This window comes from Mus caroli, chromosome 7 (assembly GCF_900094665.2).
Source record: "Mus caroli chromosome 7, CAROLI_EIJ_v1.1, whole genome shotgun sequence".
In the NCBI taxonomy this organism is placed as follows: Eukaryota; Metazoa; Chordata; class Mammalia; order Rodentia; family Muridae; genus Mus; species Mus caroli.
In genome coordinates, this window is record NC_034576.1 from 134262033 (window position 1) to 134282919 (window position 20887).

At 44.2% G+C, this 20887-nt stretch overlaps 1 protein-coding gene across 1 annotated transcript in view; it reads right to left on the reverse strand.

The window, feature by feature from the left end:
* The window catches only part of Cpxm2 (carboxypeptidase X, M14 family member 2), a 115032-nt gene that overhangs the window by 38105 nt on the left and 56040 nt on the right, over nt 1-20887 (reverse strand). Inside the window, exons 5-6 of the mRNA XM_021166950.1 lie at nt 4039-4123; nt 2778-2928 (exon numbers count right to left, since the gene is read on the reverse strand). Coding sequence (XP_021022609.1) covers nt 2778-2928; nt 4039-4123 — 236 coding nt within the window. The remainder of the gene's footprint in view (nt 1-2777; nt 2929-4038; nt 4124-20887) is intronic.

A 20887-nucleotide genomic window follows, 5' to 3' on the forward strand; every position in this document is an offset into this window, starting at 1 on the left:
GGGTGGGTAGGGAAGTGGGGGGCGCTATGGGGGACTTTTGGGATAGCATTGGAAATGTAATTGAGGAAAATATGTAATAAAAATATTAAAAATTTTTAAAAAAATCAAAAAAATTTAATATACTAAAATATTCTTTTTAATGGCTCAAATCTTGGGACCAGTGTAATACCAGAAGCCACCAAAATTACATAGATAGCTATTGTTAAGACATTAAAATGCAGAAGACTGTGCCTACTGGGGTATGTACAACCCTCCTTTTCATACATATCTATTTTCTTTCTATCTATCTATCTATCTATCTATCTATCTATCTATCTATCTATCTATCAATGCCTGTGTATAGATTTATATTTAAAAACTTTTTAAAGATAAATTTGCCTTTTAAAAATGAGCCTATGTATTTGTCAGGTAGAAACCAGAACCCTGCTATGTCCATACCTAAAACTACCCAGAGTTCACAGTTCATCCATCTCTGTGTTTCAAATGGTCACCAAAAATAGCCTAACAGAAATAATTACTTCATGGTACTCACACAAGGTGCCCTGTATCTTTTCCTAATGACACCTGAATTCTTGCCCACAGAGGGAAGCCATGGCCCCACCTTTTACAGAAAAAAGTGGGGGAGTGCTAAGCAAGGGCCCTGGATGGGAGGAAAGAAGACAGAGCCTCCTTAGAGATGCTGGCCAAGATTTGTTAGACATAGCTCCTCCCCTTCCTAGAATGCTATCTTAGCTCTCCAAGGTATAGCATTCATATCCTAAGCACCATGAGCCCAGAAGTCTCTGGATAGCAGCAGGCTAGATGTAGGGCTGTAGCAGGAACCAGCTTTGAAAGGAGACTCTCATCCCAAAGACTCTGGTGAGCTCTCCTTTTCAACCTCAGAAATATGCACAGCCTCTGTCCTTGCAATTCCAAGTTCAAGCAACAACTGTAGCCACAGGGAAGGATGCACACACACACACACACACACACACACACAATTGACAGAGAAATAAGAAAAGTAATTGCAAGATCATTTATAGAATCAAAATACTCTAAACTACTGAAATTCCAACTATTACAGGCTGGTTAAAGGTTAAGATTTTGTCCACAGACCAGGAGAGAAAGTACCCACAGATGCCCTTTCCTGGTTTCTTTCTGTCAATGTAACCAAAAGCAATTTAGGGGATCAAAGGAATTTTTTCCAGCTTACAGATCAGAGTTCATTGTTGAGGAAATTCAGGGCAGAAATTTAAAGGCAGGGCTTGATATTCTATGCAATATTATCTCTGACCAGGAACCCACTGAGAGCTAAGGAAATACAGCAGGGACAATGGAAGATGCAGCATGTTTCCTCACTCTTTGGAGGAAGAGAGTGCTTAGTTAGCTTTCTTCTGCAGCTTAGGGAATGATGCTGCCCACAGTGGGCAGGGCCCTCCTACATTAGTTAACCATCAAGAAAACAGGCCAACTTCACCTGGGTAACCTCAAAGTGAACACTCTTTTCTGGTGGCTCTGATTGGCTGTCAAAGATAACCAGGACCAATAATTTTGTGACATGAAAAGAAAATTGCAAGCTAGTAAGTACAAACACGTGTAAATCACAAGTGTGTGTGTGTCTGCTATGAGAGTCATTATGTGGACAGACAGAGTTGACTTTCTCAGCCATGGTGGGTACATGATCTAAAAACCTACATTTGGCAAAGCCAGCTTATGCATATTACAGGACTGCAAGAGAAAACAGTCATGTGACATTAAACATGCTTTGAAAACACAGCAAAGGAAGCTCGTGGCAGAGCTGGGGTGACTACTGAGACAGCAGCAGAGCTGGTGGTGGACTTGTCCTTAGCAGTGCTGAGCAGGACTGGGGACCCACAGCCCATGATGCTCCAGCTTATTCTACGAGGCTGAGAGTGAGTAGACTCAGGAGAAATCTGGGTGAGGTGAACCATACTTCTGGTCCTGTTCCTGATAACCTGGCTGGGGGAAGACAAGAATGTGACATTCCTGCAGGCTCTGACAGATGCTAAGGGGTAGTAGGTTTGGGGCCAGCTGCTTTCCTAGAGCTGTCTGGTGAGGAGGAAGAAGCCCTTCTCATGGGTCTACAGTGACATAAGCCAATACCTTCTGAAAAGCCAGCCTATCGAACCTTTCGGAAGCAGACACTGACAGCATTAGAAGGTGCATGGGAATTCCCACTTGTAAGCAGAAGTTAGACCCAAATGCCATCACGTGAATATCAGGCCATAAGAATAGAAGGAGCTAGCAAGCATTCCGTGAGGACAGGCATCCAAGGGAAGCTCCCCAGACAGCCTCTGCAAATGTTCACGGTCAAGTTTCTTCCACCTCCTGCCCTACCTCTGCACTCAATGCAGTAAGCATGCTGAGAACAGCTACATGTCTGGAGGGCAAACATATTCTATAGCACTGTGAACTGAACATTTTGCATATGCTTCCCCACTAAGTTACATCCCTAGCTGACAGCGAGATGCTTTTTTTTTCTTCTCACTTCTGAGCGACAGCCCCGAGTGATTCGTCAACCTTGACATACATAAACATCATCTTAAAATTACAACAGGCAAAACCACACTTGGCACGACAGACACTCAGTGCCACCAACATTCATGTTTCCAAATTGGGATTATGAAAAGTTGTTCCTTTTCTTTTTTGAATAACCTGTAGGTTAACAGTGGATACGGGAAAAACGGTGGTGGCTCAGCTTATTTTGACTTAGCTTTGGGAGGCAGCTGTCTCTCATTAGGAAACAGCTTTGCAGGAAGTGCAGAGGGCAAACTCACCCGGCAGTGGGCAGCCCAAGATCTCCATCCTCATGCAGATGCTCCCGTTATCAAACCAGGACCGAGGGTTTATGCGAATGTAGCGGGCCACCATGGGGACTGGCAGCTCATTGAGCACAGGAATCTCCTTCTCACTGTTTCCTTCAAATATCTATTGATGCTCAAGGGGAAAGAGAAGGCTTTTTAAGATCTTCATTCTCAAAGGCAAGACAGCCAGCAATTCACTCATTCCTTGGGGTCCTATCAAGCAGTACTTATGCATGCTGGGAATGAAGGTAAAAGGAAGACATTACCCCTGTACTCTGCTCCAGGAAGCCCTGTATCTCTCAGCCTATCATGACGGCAAAAAAAAAAAAAAAAATGCTCTAGATCTCAGGCTATTACAAGGATGTAGACCAGCAGTGAGTTTCATAGGTAGAAGAGCAGCTAGCTCTCTTTTGCTAGTGCAAACAGGACTGTCGATGTAAGAATCAGCCAGAAGGTAGAAGGAGGGGGCTGCAGTCAGTGGATAAGATGCTGGACGCTACACTGGAAATAGGACTTGAGAATCTGAAGTTGAGAGTAGCAAAAGCCACACGCTGAAGCTAATCGTACAAGGTGGCTAGAAAAGCTGGGGCTCTCGTGAATTACAGCTGCAAGGGTCCCCAGCTGCAGTGTGCTAACTTGAAAACCAGACCAGAGACTACATCTCCAAAGTACTTCCGTTGAAATATGTGGTGGTTTGAGTAGGAATGGGTCCCATAACTCATGTGTGTCAATGCTTGCTTCATAGGGAGTGTTATTATTAAGAGGTGTGGCCTTGGAGGAAGTGTGTCACTGTGGGGGTGGGCTTTGAGGTCTCAGAAGCTTAAGTCACCTCTCTGCTGCTGCCCGAGGATCAAGATGTAGAACTCTCAGCTCCTCCAGCACCATGTCTGCCTGCACAACTCCATGGTTCCCCACCATGACCAAACCTAAACTGTAAGCCAGCCCCAAATAAATATTTTCCTTTATAAGAGTCGTCATGGTCATGGTGTCTCTTCACAGCAATAAAACCCTAACTAAGACAGAGTGAATATAGAATTCTGCATCTTGCAGATGCATTAACCCAAGCTGTGGGCCGTTTAAGGTCCCAACTTCAGCATATGAAAAGGAGGTCATTATCCATCAGACCCTCCTGGTTGGTTTGAGTTTACACAGAATTAGTAAACCTCCCCAGGGAAGGACAAAGTCCCATGGCCAGGTACCAATGGCATGGGTAGAGAGGGAAGAGGGGACTCACCATGTCGCCAGATCCATTCTTCACAGTAACCCATGTGTGGCTGTCATTGCTCACCATGACTTTATAGGATGTCACCCAGTCACTCCTGTGGGGGGAAAAACATCACGGGGGTTACATGCTTTAAAATGCTCACCCTTTCCACTCGATGTGTGGATGTAAGGATGGGTGTGTTTTCTCCAGGAAAATCAAGTCCTGATTCCCAGGGAGGTCCTGGAGGACAATATAGACTCCTTTGTGTCATTGCTCTTGGCTGCTCATTACAACTAGATAATAAGATACTAGTGTGGCGCTACCACACACTTTAATTGTAAAACATAGAGAAACCAATCTTGAACCTACTGGAAAAGTTCTTCTATGCTGGTTAGTTTTCATCGTGCCAGAAGATGCTATTCATGCCACTGAAAGAGAAAGACAGCAGTAGTCTTATCCAGCACTGGACCATACATGCTAACTTGTCAGGCAAAACGGACCTTCCAGTGTGGTAGTGGCAAGACTGTTTATGTGGCTAACCACTGCTTTCTGTTACATCTGAGACCTCCTCTAGAGGACAGCACCCATGCCTTGCACTATAAACCAGGTCATAAGCCCATGGTTGGGGAGGGACCCACTATTGTTGTTTGCCATGCTGTCAAACAGCTTCCTACATATTTACACTTTGTCCCATTAGTTTCTGATGCTCTCAACCATGGTCAGAGAAGTTTCTTTTTTGCAATAGGTAAAGGGTAATATGGACTCATTCTTGGTCAGAGTGCTAAGAATCAGTCATTCCAAGTACTGCACCCTGGAACACCCAGGAACACCAAATAAGACAGCAGAAAGCAAGGCCTGTTGGGAAGCCCCTGAACAATAGCTCACATCTGCCGATAAAATTACCCTCACCCCAAACAGCACTCTGCTCTATATTTCAATCATTTCCGACAGCAACCGCCTTTTGCCTATTGACTGCTTCCCAAGCTGATAATGCCTACCCAAGCCAGCAAGGCAGGCTATGGAGGCAGAGCTCTGTCCTAGTGAGACAAAAGGAATGAATTTAGGAAACTCTCAGTCAAAGAACACCAACAAGATGGAGGCAGAAAGAAAATTTAGTTCTCCAGAGAAGAGAGGCTAGGCCTACCGTCTGCTCCTATAACCCTAGCGCCTCAAGAGGCAGGAAGTGGAAGAATCGAATGTTTCCGGCCAGCCTGGGCACGTTAGTGAGACCCTGTCCTAAAATAAAAAATGTCCAATGCCCTGGGATTGTGTGTGGTTTGGTGGTAAAGCACTTACCCAGCAAGCACATTCTTGTTGGCAGAAGGCACTACAACATGGTGGTCTAGCAGAGCCCCTGTCGTTCATCAGGAAACCAAACAACATCAGTCACTCCTGATAACCATACACACACCCCATCCACAACCACCAACCCTCCCCCCCAACTCACACACACACACACACACACACACACACACACACACACACATACACATTTTCCTCTGGGATCTAAATTCCCCTCTCCCAGCCTATCCTGGGAAGAGATGCTAACTTAGCTAAAGTCACATGGCCGGGCTACCTTCTGCTTATCTGCTATTTTAAATATCAAGAATTCTTACAGCTATCCATTACATGTCACTCTTATTTCAATTTACTTGCTGACTAATTAAATTTGCACACAGAGCAGTATAAAGACTAAAGCCATATGGACTGTAGCACATGCTCCCAGACCTTTCAGCTACTCTAATAGAAGTATCCTAATCTCTGAGGGTGCACAGCTAAACTACACACGATCCTTTCATTCAAGGGTTTTGAAGGTTAACAAGGAAGGCAGAGAGGTGAACAGAATGTCCAAGAGTGTGATAGAGTATGCTACGAGCAGGGAATAGAGGGAAGAAAGAAGATGCCTTCTGGATCAGCCAAATGGAGGATGCATGGCAGGTGAGTGAGAAAGCATAGTCCACACCTGACATAAAGCGATGCACATTTTTTTTTCCTTTGTGCCAGGCACATCCATTATAAGTCAGCCTTATGGAAGACTGAAGCTGCAAAGTCCTGCTTTCCTGATCTCCTAATTTTCAGGGATGGCTTGATAAGCACACCGCTTTTGTGGTTTATTTCTGCTTCCTTCAGAGGGATTATTCCACATCACCAAACAACCTTGACATGCGAGCTTGACTCAAAGCTATGCTGTCCAAGCAAAGAAGAGCTGGGGTCAGAGATCTCTAGACCATAGGAAAAGGCAGAGGCTGGGCTGACCCTCCTGGGCTCTGGCAGCTCCTTCATTTGTAAATATAAAATAACACAAAATAACCTGGAAGACACTAACTCACTTTCCGCCAACACAGCCTTCTTTCTGGTCAGGTTTTCAAAAGGAGGGAGTTTCCACAGAGGAGGAGTTGAAACACATTGTAACATTCTACTGCAGAGTCCTCCCCACAAGTTAGTTGGATTCTGGTCACCATAAGATAAACAAAGGTTTTATGTTATCAGTGAGTTTGCAAATAAGTAAATAAGAGAAAGCTGCAGGAATCTGGGGGGTGAGGGTGGGGGAATAAGAGATGAAAGAAAAAAATTAAGTATTGTATAAATTAAGGAGCCCACATTGTTTTTAAGGAAATACATATAATGAGAGGAGAGGATGGAACACCAAAAGCTAGAGATGTTGAACTTGAAACCTCCCCGCCCCCAAGACTCTGGAAGGGAGTGAAAGTCGTTCAGAGGAGCCTACTTGGCTCCCAGCAGAGGTGCCACAATTGTCTCTGCAGACTAGTCTTTCTCTTCGGGCCTTGGAAGTTTCTTTAGGTTACAGGGAGTCAGTAAGGACGATTCTAAAGCCCCATTAGTCACCTAGAAAATACTCTCCGTGAGAAAGAGGTACCAGAATTAGAATGCAACAAATTCAGGCCCAGGAGAATTTGGGAGCTTGGGACTGTCATTTGCTTAAGTACAAATCCTTCTTCCTCAACTTCAAGTAGGGCTGTGTCCTAGTGAAACCCACGATGAGGTGACTATACCATAAGCTGAAAGTGTATGCATCCGCCTAACCTCCTGAGCATCAGATCTCAACACCACATTATACTGTCAGTCTTGCAGTTACTTGAGCATGTGTGATTGACAGGCATGGCTCAGCTGTGGTGACAGAGTGTCACACCACACATTGTCACTAGCCTGTGAAAAAGTCAAAACCCAAAGTAGGATTCTCTAGTGGATGAGCCAATTCTAAGGTTGTTTATCTACACCTGACAGATACCTTCCTAAGCACCTTGCAAATATTAACTCATTTTTCTTCATGACAACCAAATGGCATAAGTGTTATTATTCTGAACTACAGATGCACCAGGAGGTCAAGGTTATAGAACATTAGACTCAAAACTCAAAAGTCTGGGTATGGAACTCCTATTTATAGCCACTTTTGTATATGACATATTTTTAAAAAACCGAATATGAAATAAAAAACACCAAAAGGAAACAGGTTAGTACAAAATAAGCAACTAGATGTAAAGAACATGCACAGCTTTTACAAACAAAAATGCCATTGAAATTAAATATGCAGATAAACTGAAAGTTCCGATAGAAACTGCCAAAGGGAGAATTAACAAACAGTCACAAAGTTAAAGGAACTTACTAGGAACACAGCACTAAAAAACCAGGAGATAGAAAACCAAAGGAGAAGACAGCTTTGAAAAATCATGTTCCTCATCAGAGTTCCATAGAGAGACCAAAGCGAAGAAAGGGAGAACAGTACTTGGGGGGTTGGGGGACGGAGAGAGTCTGTCTAGAACAGGTAAACTCTGTGACTCCACAGACTCGAGGGGAACAATAAATGGCACAATAATCAATAAAAATAAATTCATTTCCACTCTAAGAAGTAAATCATTACGGTTCATTTTCTGCATAGGTCTATTTACAGATCATTAACGAACTGTGATAAGCAGGAGGCACCAGGACCATCTCCTCCCTACCTGGTAGCTGGCTCCTGCTGGTATAGGTACTCTCAGCTGTCCCAGTGTGAAAACACTACAGGCAGTCTGCTACATGTATCAGAAAAGGGGGGATCTCAAGCCCTAAGATATACATTAGATATGGCCTTGTGTCCTGAACCACCAGGATGGAGAGTTTGGGGAGGAGGGGGCAATTCTAGACACCAGCAAGGTTGTACCTCCCTGAAGAACTCAGCCAACAGGAATTGGGAATTCAGGGAGTGGAGAAATGAAATTAGGAAATATAAAAGACACGGCTATAAGCCAAGTCCATGCACCAGCCATTTGTGCCTTTAACCCAGGCTGGTGCCTGGCTTTTGAAGGACTAAAAAGAAATGGGTGTGGCCTTTGCTACTCTGACTTTCCGAGAGTGCTTTTATTATGAAGGGAGGATCATTCTTTCCCACACCACCTACACAGTCAGCCTGTAAAGTATCAAAGATCATATACAAACAGTCGGGAAGTTAAAAAAAAAAGTACAAATGAATGGAAATAAATCGACAGCATACTGCTCCAGAACAGTATTAAAACCACGAGATCACCGTGTTCAATGGATTAAGAGAACAGTATCAACAGGAAAAATCATCATATTCAAGAACGAGTACAAAATAAAGGCAATCTTAGACAATGAAAAAGGAGTTTGCTATCTCCTTTCACTTAAAAACAACTTTAAAAAGGAACATGAAAGAACACCTGGTAAGCCAAGAAACAGAATAAAAAGAGTTAGAGAGAGAGATGACTCAGCCATTAAGAATGCTGTTCTTACGGGAAACCTGAGTTCAGTTCCCAGCACACACATCAAGTAGCTCACAACTACCTGTAACTCCAGCTATGGAGAATCTGATGCCTTCCTCTGGCCTCCCAAGTCATTGTGCCCTTTCTCTGTCTCTCTGTCTCGGTCTCTCTGTCTCTCTGTCTCTCTCTGTCTCCCTCTCATACACACACAGAGAGAGAGAGAGAGAGAGAGAGAGAGAGAGAGAGATTAAAAAGAGAAGCAGAATAACTTCAGACAAACTTAAACATTCTACCCTTGGAAAATACATATAAGTTATAATTTTGTGACTAAAGACTTACTGAAAGATTGGAAAATGGGAGCTCAGCAATATTAATGAACCTAACACCAATACTTACAAAGTACTTTCTGTGTGCTAGGATTGGCCTAAGATAAGTATACATATCTACTAATGTGTCATACAGGTAGACACACCTATACCAACACGCAAGCACATATAGACATAAGTACATTTATATCAAGAGACCAATTTAATTATCTCTACAATATCATGAGACTAGGCATTGTAAAGAAGCAGTTCTCAGCCAAAAACGCTTCCATCTTCAATCCACAGTCATCATCCCTCAGTCATGTGACAGTTATCCGCCTTTCTCCAAACACCAGGAGAGGCTGATGTATCATCTCAATTTAGATATCAGAACTTACAGAAACATATAAAATAAGCATGAAACTTAGATTTTAGTGAAAATTTCACAGACTCAATCAATTGTGTTCAGTACTTCAGATGAGAATGTCAATTATCCAAAGACATACAAAAATTAAGAGTGGCCTCAGGAAAAAATGCTCTTTAATGGAAGGAGTATGCAAATGCTGAGTGATCATCTCTAGCCTTTTTGAGATATCCCTTCCACACGATCACCTTCGTTGCAAGTATCTAAGGTGGGGGACCATACTCCTTGGACAAGGACAAACATTCTGAAGATGGGTTCTTGAAAAAAAAACATGCCAGGGTTGGGGATTTAGCTCAGTGGTAGAGCACTTGCCTAGCAAGTGCAAGGCCCTGGGTTCGGTCCTCAGCTCTGGGGAAGAAAGAAAGAAAGAAAGAAAGAAAGAAAGAAAGAAAGAAAGAAAGAAAGAAAGAAAGAAAGAAAGAAAGAAAGGAAGGAAGGAAGGAAGGAANAAGGAAGGAAGGAAGGAAGGAAGGAAGGAAGGAAGGAAGGAAGGAAGGAAGGGAGAAAGAAAGAAAGAAAACCATGTCAATCATAGTTGACTGCCCGAGGCAGTGAACATTTGTCCCAAACTAGAGCAAAACATTCTTCTCTGAGAATCTAGATTTGAGAACAAGGCAGCTTCAGTCCTGAGTCAGAATCCTCGGGTACTCATGAGCGTTCTAGTTGTCAACATGTAGCTGGAGAGGCAGGGGCTTTCTAGGGAGAGAGAGGGGGAGAGAGAGAGAGAGAGAGAGAGAGAGAGAGAGAGAGAGAGAGAGAGAGAGAGAGAAGCTCATGGGAGAGACACTCAGGCATTCCAGCAGAAAAGCCAGCTGCCCCCTCTCTCCCAGCCTTTTGGCTCCCTGCATACTTAGTATACTTCAAGAAAGTGCTTCTATACCCAGCTAAGGATATCCTACTGGTAACTTAACCAGAGCAATGACCTGGTATGGCACTTGCTAAGCCTGAATGAGGCTGGGGGCTCTGGCCCCACATGGGCAAAGCAGCCAAGCCATTATCAATAGTCTTGAGTCTGATCAGAGGTCTAAAGAGGTGGAACAACACAGAGAAAGCCGGAGTGGGAACAGGTTCGCTACATGTTGTAGCTTTAACTAAGAACTTATTATAAAGGTGGCAATATCCTGTCCAAGCTGATGCTCTTGGAAGCTGGTGAGGAGCAAGAGGTAAGGATGGAGTTGTTAGGCTGCCCTACGGCCCCTGGCCAAGCATTCACAACATTCTGAGGCTCACCAACCAAGGCAGCAATCTCCCACTAAAGCTGGAGGTAAGGGTGCAAATTAGGAAGTAGATGTTGCTGCCAATAAAATGGTGATATCTTGGGAGAACCAAGAGAATCAGAGAAGCCTAGTCTCTCACTCCCTTCCGAGTGTTATTACAGTGCTTTCTGGAAGGTTTCAGTACTGCCTGAGAGCAGGCCACAGTGCTCTACCTCAGAGTTGCGCAGAAAGATCAGAGAAGGAAATATGTACACTTGGCCTCAACTCTGCTTCTTAAGGGCATGGGAGACAAACTTGCTCATAAATTCTTATATTTGCTTTTTTCCATGAAAGAACAAACTGGAATATACACATGTAGATCATGGTGTTATAAGAAGCAGAATGTTAGTCCTTCCAAGTGATCCCACATGTAACTTTCTGATCAGAATTGTAAGCCTCCAAGCGTAAGGTCTGGAACAAACATGGCTCTGCACATGCTCAGATCTTGTAGAACCAGAGTTAACATGTAAAACAAGAAAGCAGTGTCTGTTCCGCCATGCTTGCTTCTGCATGTCCAACTTAGGATTTCTACTTGTTTGCTATCACCTATAAAGACCTATGAGAGCTAAGTGAGCTCCCTACAGCTACTGTAACAATTACCCCAGACTCAGAAGCTTAAAACAACACAGATTTATCTCAGAGCTCTGATGAATAGGAGATTAGACTCTTGCGCCACGTGTCTCCTTCTCCAGCCCTTCTGATCCCAAGGGGCATCCATCCATTTCTTTCCCAGCTTCCACTGGCTTTCTGAATCCCTTAGCAGGTGGCCCCTTTTCTCCTCATTAAAACCAGTAACATAGTATCTCTGACCATGCTCAGTAAGGAGGCACAACTCCCACCTTTCACAGCTGAAGAGGACTCTTCCATCAAACTCATACAATAAGACGGGATTCAGCTGGATACCCGGGGGTGCCTTCTCCACTCATGGTCCTTAAATTGTTTCCTCACGAAAATCCCTTTTGTCACAAGTATTGCCTGTCAATTTCGTGGACTCTCAAATCACCAAGAAAACAAACCTCTAGGCATGTCTGAGAGGAAGTTTCTAGACTGCGTTAACTGAAGTAGGAAAGCTCACCCTAATTCTGAGTAACTCATTTCATTAGCTGTGGTCCTGGACTGAGTAAAAAGAAGCAGCAAGCAGCATCCATCTCTCGGTTTCCTCACGGTGGATGTTGCCTCACAATCCTGCATCCGTACCTTCCCCACCAAGGTGCAGATGCTCTGGAACTTCAGACCATAAGAAACCCTCAGGTTCTTAAGGAGTTTCTGTCAGGCATTTCATCGTGGCAAAGACAAAAGTAACTAATACAGCAACATCGCCTGGATTCTGGCGACTAGGATGTGGTAGACAACTGCTACCACAGGACCTTCACTCCAACTCTGGTTTCACTTGCCACCACTCCAGAACCTTCTGTCTCCTGGCACAGGCCTGAGTTCTCGACACATCTTGCCAGCCTGGCCACGATAGAATAAAGCAGTAGTTCCCTAAATCCAGTTACTAAATAGCTTAAGTCTCAGCTAAGAAACCACAGCCAGGGAAAAACTAGGTCACTCCACCCTCCCCACCCCATCACATCCCCCAGCCTCTCTCTTAAAGAGAACATTAGAGTTCAAATAAACACTGCAAAAATTCATCCTCACCTGACAAATCAGGGCCTGTCTTCATGATCCACTTACCATGATTAAAATTTCCTGGTATTTCTCAAAACAGTTGGCTCCTTCACACAGTCAGAAGCTGGGTTCCTGGAAGAGGCATGGTCTATTTTCTACCCAGAGTCAGCCCAACTGGCAAGAACCAACAGGTCGTAATGTCAGACACTGGAGACTTCTAAAAACTCTTTCAAGTTCAAGCCCAAGGTTCAGTGTGCTCTTCTGCCGACCACGAGAGTGCATTCCCATACTGTGCAGGATGTCAGCTTCCTCTGTGACAGCAGGAGTGTGGGCAGGTGCTGCCAACTGCATTCAACTGGAAAAAGACCCTGACTATATACACAGCAATGGTGCTTTGCTGGGGGCGGGGTGCTCCTCAAGGGACAACTGATGACATCTAGAGACCAACGTGAGTGTGGAGGCTGGGAAGTGTGCAACACTTGAGGGGGGTGTGCACCTGGTGAATAGGGGACAAGAATGCCACTAAACCTGCTCAATGCATAGAAGAGCTTTCTATAGCACAGAGTGACCTGTCTCACTCTAAGCAATTTAGATAATGAGGTAGAATTCTCTACTGGATCTGCTGAAAACTATTTTAAGGCCAGAGAAGATGTCAGCACCAATTTATCAGTAAAGAAACTAAGGCCCAGAATTGTCAGCGGCCACGACATTCTGAATACCAGAGAGGATATTGGACCCTACAGGCTTCGTCGAGATGTTCCTGTACTTTTACCTAAAAGAACAGGCAGAAAATGGAAGGAGGCGAGAGCCAATGCAGTTTGTAGAATGTGGCTCAGTTACTAACTGAGCATGCATTGACATGCATGGCCAATGGCTCCTGGGAACATAATGTATATATTTGGAGACAATTTATTTTCAAAAGCTTGGATGTCCATGAAGATTCATGTGTTTTGTATGCTTACCAGAAACTGTGTTGCCTCTTTTTCCTTTTTTTTTTTCCTTTGAAATGGGGCTTCATGTAACCAAACTGGCTTGGAACTCACTGTGCAGCTGGGGATGGCAGAACTTTGAATTCTCCTGCCTCCACCTCCTTAGTGGGGTTAGAGGCACTAACCCTTGTGCCTAACTCCAAAGCTGTCTTTTTACAGAGTGTGAACTGCAGCTCAGACCTTGCCAGTGTTATGGTAGAAGCCACATTTATTGACACTGGATCAAATACTTGTCCATATCAGGGGGAGGGAGGGAGCCAAGCCCTAGGCCATGACAAATCAATCCCAATTGAGACCACAGAGGCCATGACATTTTGAATAGCAGAATGGATATTTGATAATTCAGGCTTCATCAAGATGTTCCTGTACATTTACCTAATTTAACTATGAGACCATAGTCCAGTGGAGGGCAGGGACCACATCATTAATTATTCAATCAGTAATTGAAATGCTTTTGTGATGCTGTTTAAAGGAGAAGGCATGGAGGACTTGAAAATGGGAAATGCCATAAGGGATGCTTTCTGGAAGGGCAGTATTTGAGCTGAGATATGGTGAACAGACAAGAAGTGACTAGGGGGAAATTGGTTAGCAATTTCATATTTAGGCCACAAAGAAGACATTAATGCAAGAAATCTGATTGATACATACATACATACATACATACATACATACATACAGTTAGATTTAATTGCCAAGTTGACAATCTGGAATCATCTGAAAAAGTCTCAACAATTAGATTGGTCTGCAATGACAATGAGGAATTAATTTTATTATGCTAATTGAGGTGGAGAGACTTGCCCACTGTGGTTGATACCATTCCTTACATTCCATAGGCAGAAAATCGTGAACTTTATAAGAGCGGGGGTAGGGGAGAGAGTGCGCTAAGCACAAGCATGCAGGGGTTATGTTACTGCTCTTTGCTCTTTACTGTGGCAGGATTTTCCCTGTCCAATCTACTTAAATATTAGTGCAGCAGGAGGCCTGTGATTGGACAGGGTAAAGGGAGGCAGAGCTAAGGGTTTCAGAGACAGAGAGCCTACCAGGAGAGAGGGGAAAGGAAGCAAGATGGAGGACAAGACAGGAAGAAGAACCTGATCCCGCATGGTTTTAAATAGCCACAGGTAGTTATGAATATCACAGGTAGTTATGAATAGGGATAGAATAATTGGGATAACTTGTCTGATCTAGGTGAGCAGCTTGTACCATTATCAATTGGCCCTCTTCTGAATTGAGAATTTATTGCTATATAAATTTGACTGATTAATTATATGTTTCTAGAGTTTTGTTCTATTGGGTTACTGGAAGGTGGGACTGCAGAGCACAGGGGCATGATAGCTAAGAGGGTGCTGGTGGCACTGAGGCAGTGGACAAGAGCTGGGAAGACTGTCTCTGTATGGGGCTAACCATGGAGGCAGCGGAGTTGGCAGGCAAAGAGTAGCTGGATGGAGCGCAGGAACTTGGTGGTTCTTTTTAAAATATTTCCCGCAACACTTTCCTCAGGATTTGATGTGACTACTCAGGCTCCTGACACCTTGACATGTCATGGTATTTACAGTACATCCATGTACAGTATTTAGGACAAAGTATGGACAAGGTCCTGAAAACTGTACTGAGGAAGTAAAATCCAAAGGCTTGCAGGAACAACTGTCTTCAGGTCCCTCCCTGTAAAGCTTCAGGAAAGGCAGCAGGAAGATTGGAAGGAAGGAACAAGCACAAGAAATATCTGCTAAGTAGTTTGCAGGAGTTGCCCAGGCGACCAGGAAATGGGACCAGAGGACCTGAAATGGGGACTATTTTTAAAGGTCAGAGATGTTTCTTGGCTGTTTGAACAATGAAGTGATACATTAATTAAAAATAACCACCTACATCCCCTCTCTTTTGCATTTCCATCTCATCTCTGACATTTTCAATCTTTCTACACATCCCAAGGCTGTTTTCTCCAGGCACACGCAAGAAGAACCAAGACCAGTTTGTATCTTACTTATCAACTGAGCACAGGATGGACAGCAGAACTTCTTTTCCCTCCTCCTTTAAGAGTCCACATTTCTTTGCTGTAATGCTCTGGAGAGAAGGCCGATGGAACTTTCTTAGTAGGGCCGGAAAGCACGTGGCTTTCCGTTCCGTGGCCTGCCTGAGCTCTGAAGCATCGCCAGCTGAGGAGTGGCTGGCAGCACTGATGTTATGTTTTTATAGAGAGACTAGACAGAAAAACTAGGGAGCAGCAGGCTATTTGAAAAGAGAGAGAGCAACAATAACCTTCTGTGTGACTTAGCAAAGGTTTTCACTTTCAAAAATGCTTAGGGAAAAACCGTGGACTCATCCATTCCTTGGCCTGGTTCAAAGCTGGCATAGCATAAAAATGTCCCCCTAGAAAGCAACCACTTGGTCAAAGTTGGAAGCTTCCTGCTAAGCACGCAAGGAAGTTGGTTTTGAGGAGGTGGAGTCCATACTCTGACAGTTGTCTGACCTCGAGCCATGCTGCAGAGCTGAGAGGGAACACATACGAAAGCTCAGGGCTTGTAGGCTTTAGTGGGCTCCCGCAAAGATCAGGGGCCCCTGAGGCTAGAAGAAACGGGCTCAAACTAGGAGTTCACTTATGCTAATCATGACATCTCTAGCAGACACAGTGTCTGTCATGAGGTTTACAAACTCTAACCTCTGGGGTACTGTAAGGTACAGTGTTAATGCACTTGCTGGGACAGTAGCTCAGCATAAACTAGTTATTTTCTCCAGATTGTTCTATAATAAAACATGGGACTGGGACAGAGGACCTGGGTTCGGTTCCCAATACACACCAGGTAGTTCACAACTGCCTATAACTCTTATAGGTATCTGACACCGTCTTCTGACCTACAGGCTCCTGTATGCATAACTACAGATTATTTATGGTGCACATAAACTAACTATAAGAACACACACACAAATTGTCACTCATCTTTTTTTTTTTAATGGCATCATCTAGGTCCAAATGGCACATAGGCATTCAATTGGCTACCATTTTACAAGTATCAGTGGATAGACCCAGGCCAACAGAAACTTGCCAGTTCCTATTTTAATGTCTTCATTACTAACAAATGAAAATGATCACAAATATTTGAAATTTTCCAAGATGGATGGAGATTTGGGGGATAAAACTAGACTGTGGGTAGAATTCAGCAGTATAGCATTGCTTAACATGTGCAGGGACCTGGGTTCAATTCTCAGACCATTATACACACACACATACACACACACACACACACACACAGAGAGAGAGAGAGACAGAGACAGAGACAGAGACAGAGAGACAGAGAGACAGAGAGACAGAGAGAGAGACAGAGAGACAGAGAGAGAGACAGAGAGAGAGAGAGAGAGGAGAGAGAGGAGAGAGAGAAAGGAAGAGAGACAGAGAGACAGAGAAGCAGACACAGACACAAGAGAAACTGTCATCTTTTAGACCAGAATCATATGTTGGCAATTCAGAATAGATTTCATAATATGGAGAATCCACTGGCCAGATTCTGTGTAGGTTTCTCACTAGAGGCTCTGAACATACTGTGTGTATATATCAGAGGAAAGAGGTAGACATAGTGTATATGTATTCATCAAAGGAAAGAGCTGGACATACTCTGTGTGTGTGCATGCACACACACATGCTCATCAGAGGAAAAGGTGGACATACTGTGCGTGTGTAAATCAGAGGAAAGAAAGGGGTGGGCAGAAAAAAAATCCTTTATAAGGTCAAAGCCATCTTAATTCATGCGCAGCAGCTACAGGTACGCCGATGTCAGCCCCATTGTTTTGGCAGCCAAATGAGATCTCTGCTAACTCAATAAAATACTGGCCACAAAAAAATAAAAATAAAAAAATTTAGTTACTTATGTATGAATCTAAAAGGACATACAGGACTCATTTGCTGAATCTGACAAAACTTTGTGAAGGAAACTAAATACTTTTAGTGTAAAAACGGTGTGTGGTCCTGTATTGAAAGATTTGACACAAGGTTTTAAACCCTCAACAAATTAATACACAGGCTTAACATAATCCTGTGAAAATTGCAGTAGGATATAAGCAAGATTGCTCATGTAGATATAAACAAGATTATTATAAAATTAATATACAAAGGCAAAGGATCTAAATAAACTACAACAATTTTGAAATCAGATAAAGTGAGACAAATTGATCTACTCAACTACAAACATTATATAATTGCAGAACTCATTGCTGTTGTTCTTGGGTTTAACCCCCAGGATTAGAGAACAGACAGGAAATATGAAAGGAAAGAAGGAGACACTCAGGCACTGCGTGGCATGGGAGGAGGGACAGACACAGATTTGTGACGCAGAACCGAGCCCCGGGCGTTCATCCACTCAACTGTGGTGGACTGATAATAAACAAAGGGTCGGGAGATTCAGCAGAGAGGACAGTGTCTTCAGCACGGGCCTCTCTACATGTAACAACAACCATGAAACAGTCAAAAGTTTCATGCAGCCCAAACTAACCTAAACAAAGTGTTACGAAGAGGAATAATTTGAGGACATATAAGTATCTTAAACCCCAATCAAAGAGCCACTTGGCAAGATCTCAGGCACACATTTGATCTCCACCACACTGGAACCTCACAGCCTTGGTTTCTTTTGCCATCTTTCCAGGATAGACACCCCCCCCCCCAATCCTATCACAAATGTGTCAAGATATTCAAGATCAAGTTGATCATCCCAATCTGGAAACCATCTCTGAAGCTTTCTGAGCACTTATTTGACACTATAAATGGGAAATTCCACACATGAACTTAGGTGATGCGTCACAGTCTGTGGCATACAGGCACACTAGACATATTGAATAAAACCACCATCAGACTCTGTGTATAAAAGTCATAAAAACAAACTGGTTTCATATTTAGCCTTGAGTTCTACACCCAAGATGTCTCATGTTGCACGTGTGAATATTTTTTCAGGTATCTCTGGTCCCAAGCATTCCGGCACAGGCCTGTGAGAAGCCCTTAGCCCTCAGAAGTAACCCTTGCTAGGCATCCCCCACTATATCCAAGTGAGGAAAGCGTGGCTAAATCTTCTTCAGTTGGAGAAGAGGAAGCATTTGAAGCCAATTCATTATTGGAATCACAAGGGAGCTGGCTGCAGCTTACCCATCCCCTCCCCTTCCCTCCCTGTGGAGCTGCATTCCAGCTGTCTCATGGCCCAAATCCTGCCCAACGCTGAATTAGAACCTTGGGCAGAACTGCTGATCCCAAGAGGTCTAGAGCTGCCTTCCATAGCTGCTGCAAACAAAATGCAAAACAGAAAGTTCTATCTTGTTTACAGTAGACACCACTCAGTAGCTAGGAAAGGAGTTCACATGTTTCACTCTCCCCCTTCCCTCTTACCCTCTCTCTGCTAGAATTGTAATCGCCAGGCCAAATGGTTGCACCATATTCTCAGTACAGCCAAATGTTGAAGCCTGTGTGAAATGTGAACCCATTGATTTATTGGAATTTTCACTTTAGACTGGTAACCACAGCTTTGTGAGAATGCAAGTCGAATGCCATAAACTGCCAAGTACTGTGCACTTCCCATGATCTTGGTAACTTGCCCATGGGGAGACAACAGAGGAACACTACTTTGGGACAAGGAGTCAATACATTTGGGTAGAGGGTGAAGCAGCAAGGCCCACAGCAAAGAGCTAAAGGCACAAGAAGAAAATAGACAAGGACCCCCAAATCTGGAATCCCCACTTGAAGGATCAGAAGAAAAGAGATCAAAGAAATGGCCCTTGTGGATGCTGGAAAACGGAGATGTAGTCTGGTGCTGCCCTAGCTGGATGTCTGGCCAGCTCCACTCACAGCTGGAGGCTCTATCATGGCCCAGAATGCTGCAGACAGCAAACCACCAGAGCTGGGCTGGCCACTGAAGGGCCTCTACTGGCCCTAGGACCTCTGAATGGTAGCACCTTTGGTTTTCTGTTGATGCTACAAAACCACTAGTTTAAATAACAGGGGTGTATCTGCTCTGGAGGCCAGAAGTCCTAAAGTCAAGGTGTCAGTGGGGCTGAGTTCCTGTTGTTGGCTGAAAGAGAAGGTCTCCATGTCCTTGCTGACCCATGGCTGTGCTTGCTCACAGCCCCATCCTGCATATCTGGCAGCAGGGAGTTCTTTGCCTGGGAGCTATATTTCTGCCTTTGGCTTCTTCTTCCCTATTGGGCAGACACAGACTCTAGCAATTATCCTGGCCCCAGTCAAACAACCCAGGGTAGTGCCCCATGGTAAGTAGAGCTGAGTGACAGCCTCATTCCCACCTGGCACATTGTCCTGGAAACTTGCTTAGTCACAGGTTCTATGTACAGGAAGATGGGTTGGAGGAGGAGGGTTGTTCCCTACGGACAATTTCCCTTTCTCTGTAAAACTGGAATCTTACAACCTAGTTAATATAAAGCCAACTATATATAAAACGTTGTGTTTCTTTTACCCTATTATGTCTTCCTTCTGATTTAAAAATAGCTAAAATAGTGGCCCCTTTTGGGCAAGGTCTCAGGTCCAGCCTTAGAAACCTTCAGTGAAGTATATGGCACAGTCCCTCTCTCTCCACTCCAACAAGCCTCATGACACAAGAACAAATGAGGGGCAATGAGGGGCACTGGTGCAGAGATAAGAGGTGGAGGAAGCAAGATAAAAGAGGGCAAGCATTCCCTTACAAGACAGGCAGGTTAGGCCAGCTCCTCTGGCTTTCTATAGCTTAGTCTCTTCATCCATTCAATGGGCCACTGGGAACCACATGAGGGGGCACAAGCAAAGTGCTCAGAGTCTCAGTTTAGGTGCCTATACACTGTTATTTAAAGAAATTCACAAACTACCAAATGTACCCCACCCAAAAGTAGACATAGGGCAAAAGGTCAGACTCAAGCTTCTTTGCTATCTGGTGCATCTTTTTTAGGTATTTGTGTAGGTGCTGGGATACTGGAGGGTCTAGCTCTGGGTGGATGGGAAAGAGACCCAGAGGCAGGGCAGGTGAGAAGTAGCCACTGTGGCAAGAGCAGTGCCAACTTTTGAGGTCTCTGCTACATGTTGGGAGTGTGATTGGAGTTCTTACAGCATTGCATGGGACACACATCCAGCTGAGCAATATGAATGTGCTGAGAGAGTGATGGGTGGAGATGCCACAGTCCGAGGACCCTCTACAAGAGGGACAGAGTCCTAAGAAAGCAACAGCAACAGTGGGCTGCTTACTGTATGTATGTCCAGGATAACCTCACCAGCTCCTTTAATCCTCGTGCCAGTGGTGTGTACTAGTGTCACACTTGATGAGTGGAAAAAGGGGGCACAGAAAGTCTCAGGAACGTGTCCAAGGACACGCAGCCAGGAATGCCAGTCTCCCTCTGGAATCTGGGATAGGTCTATGTCCACACATTTTGCGTTGCTGTGACGAGAGAAAAATGCATGTAAGGAGCAGAGACTTATTTTGGCTCATGGTTCCAGAGGGTTCAGCCTATATGCTTCCTTATTTCTATTGTTTCCAGGCCTGTGATAGTGCAATGCATCCTGCCTGAGAGGGGCAGAGCAAAGCTACTCATGTCCTGGAAGATGCAAAGCAGGGGTGGAGGCCGGGGC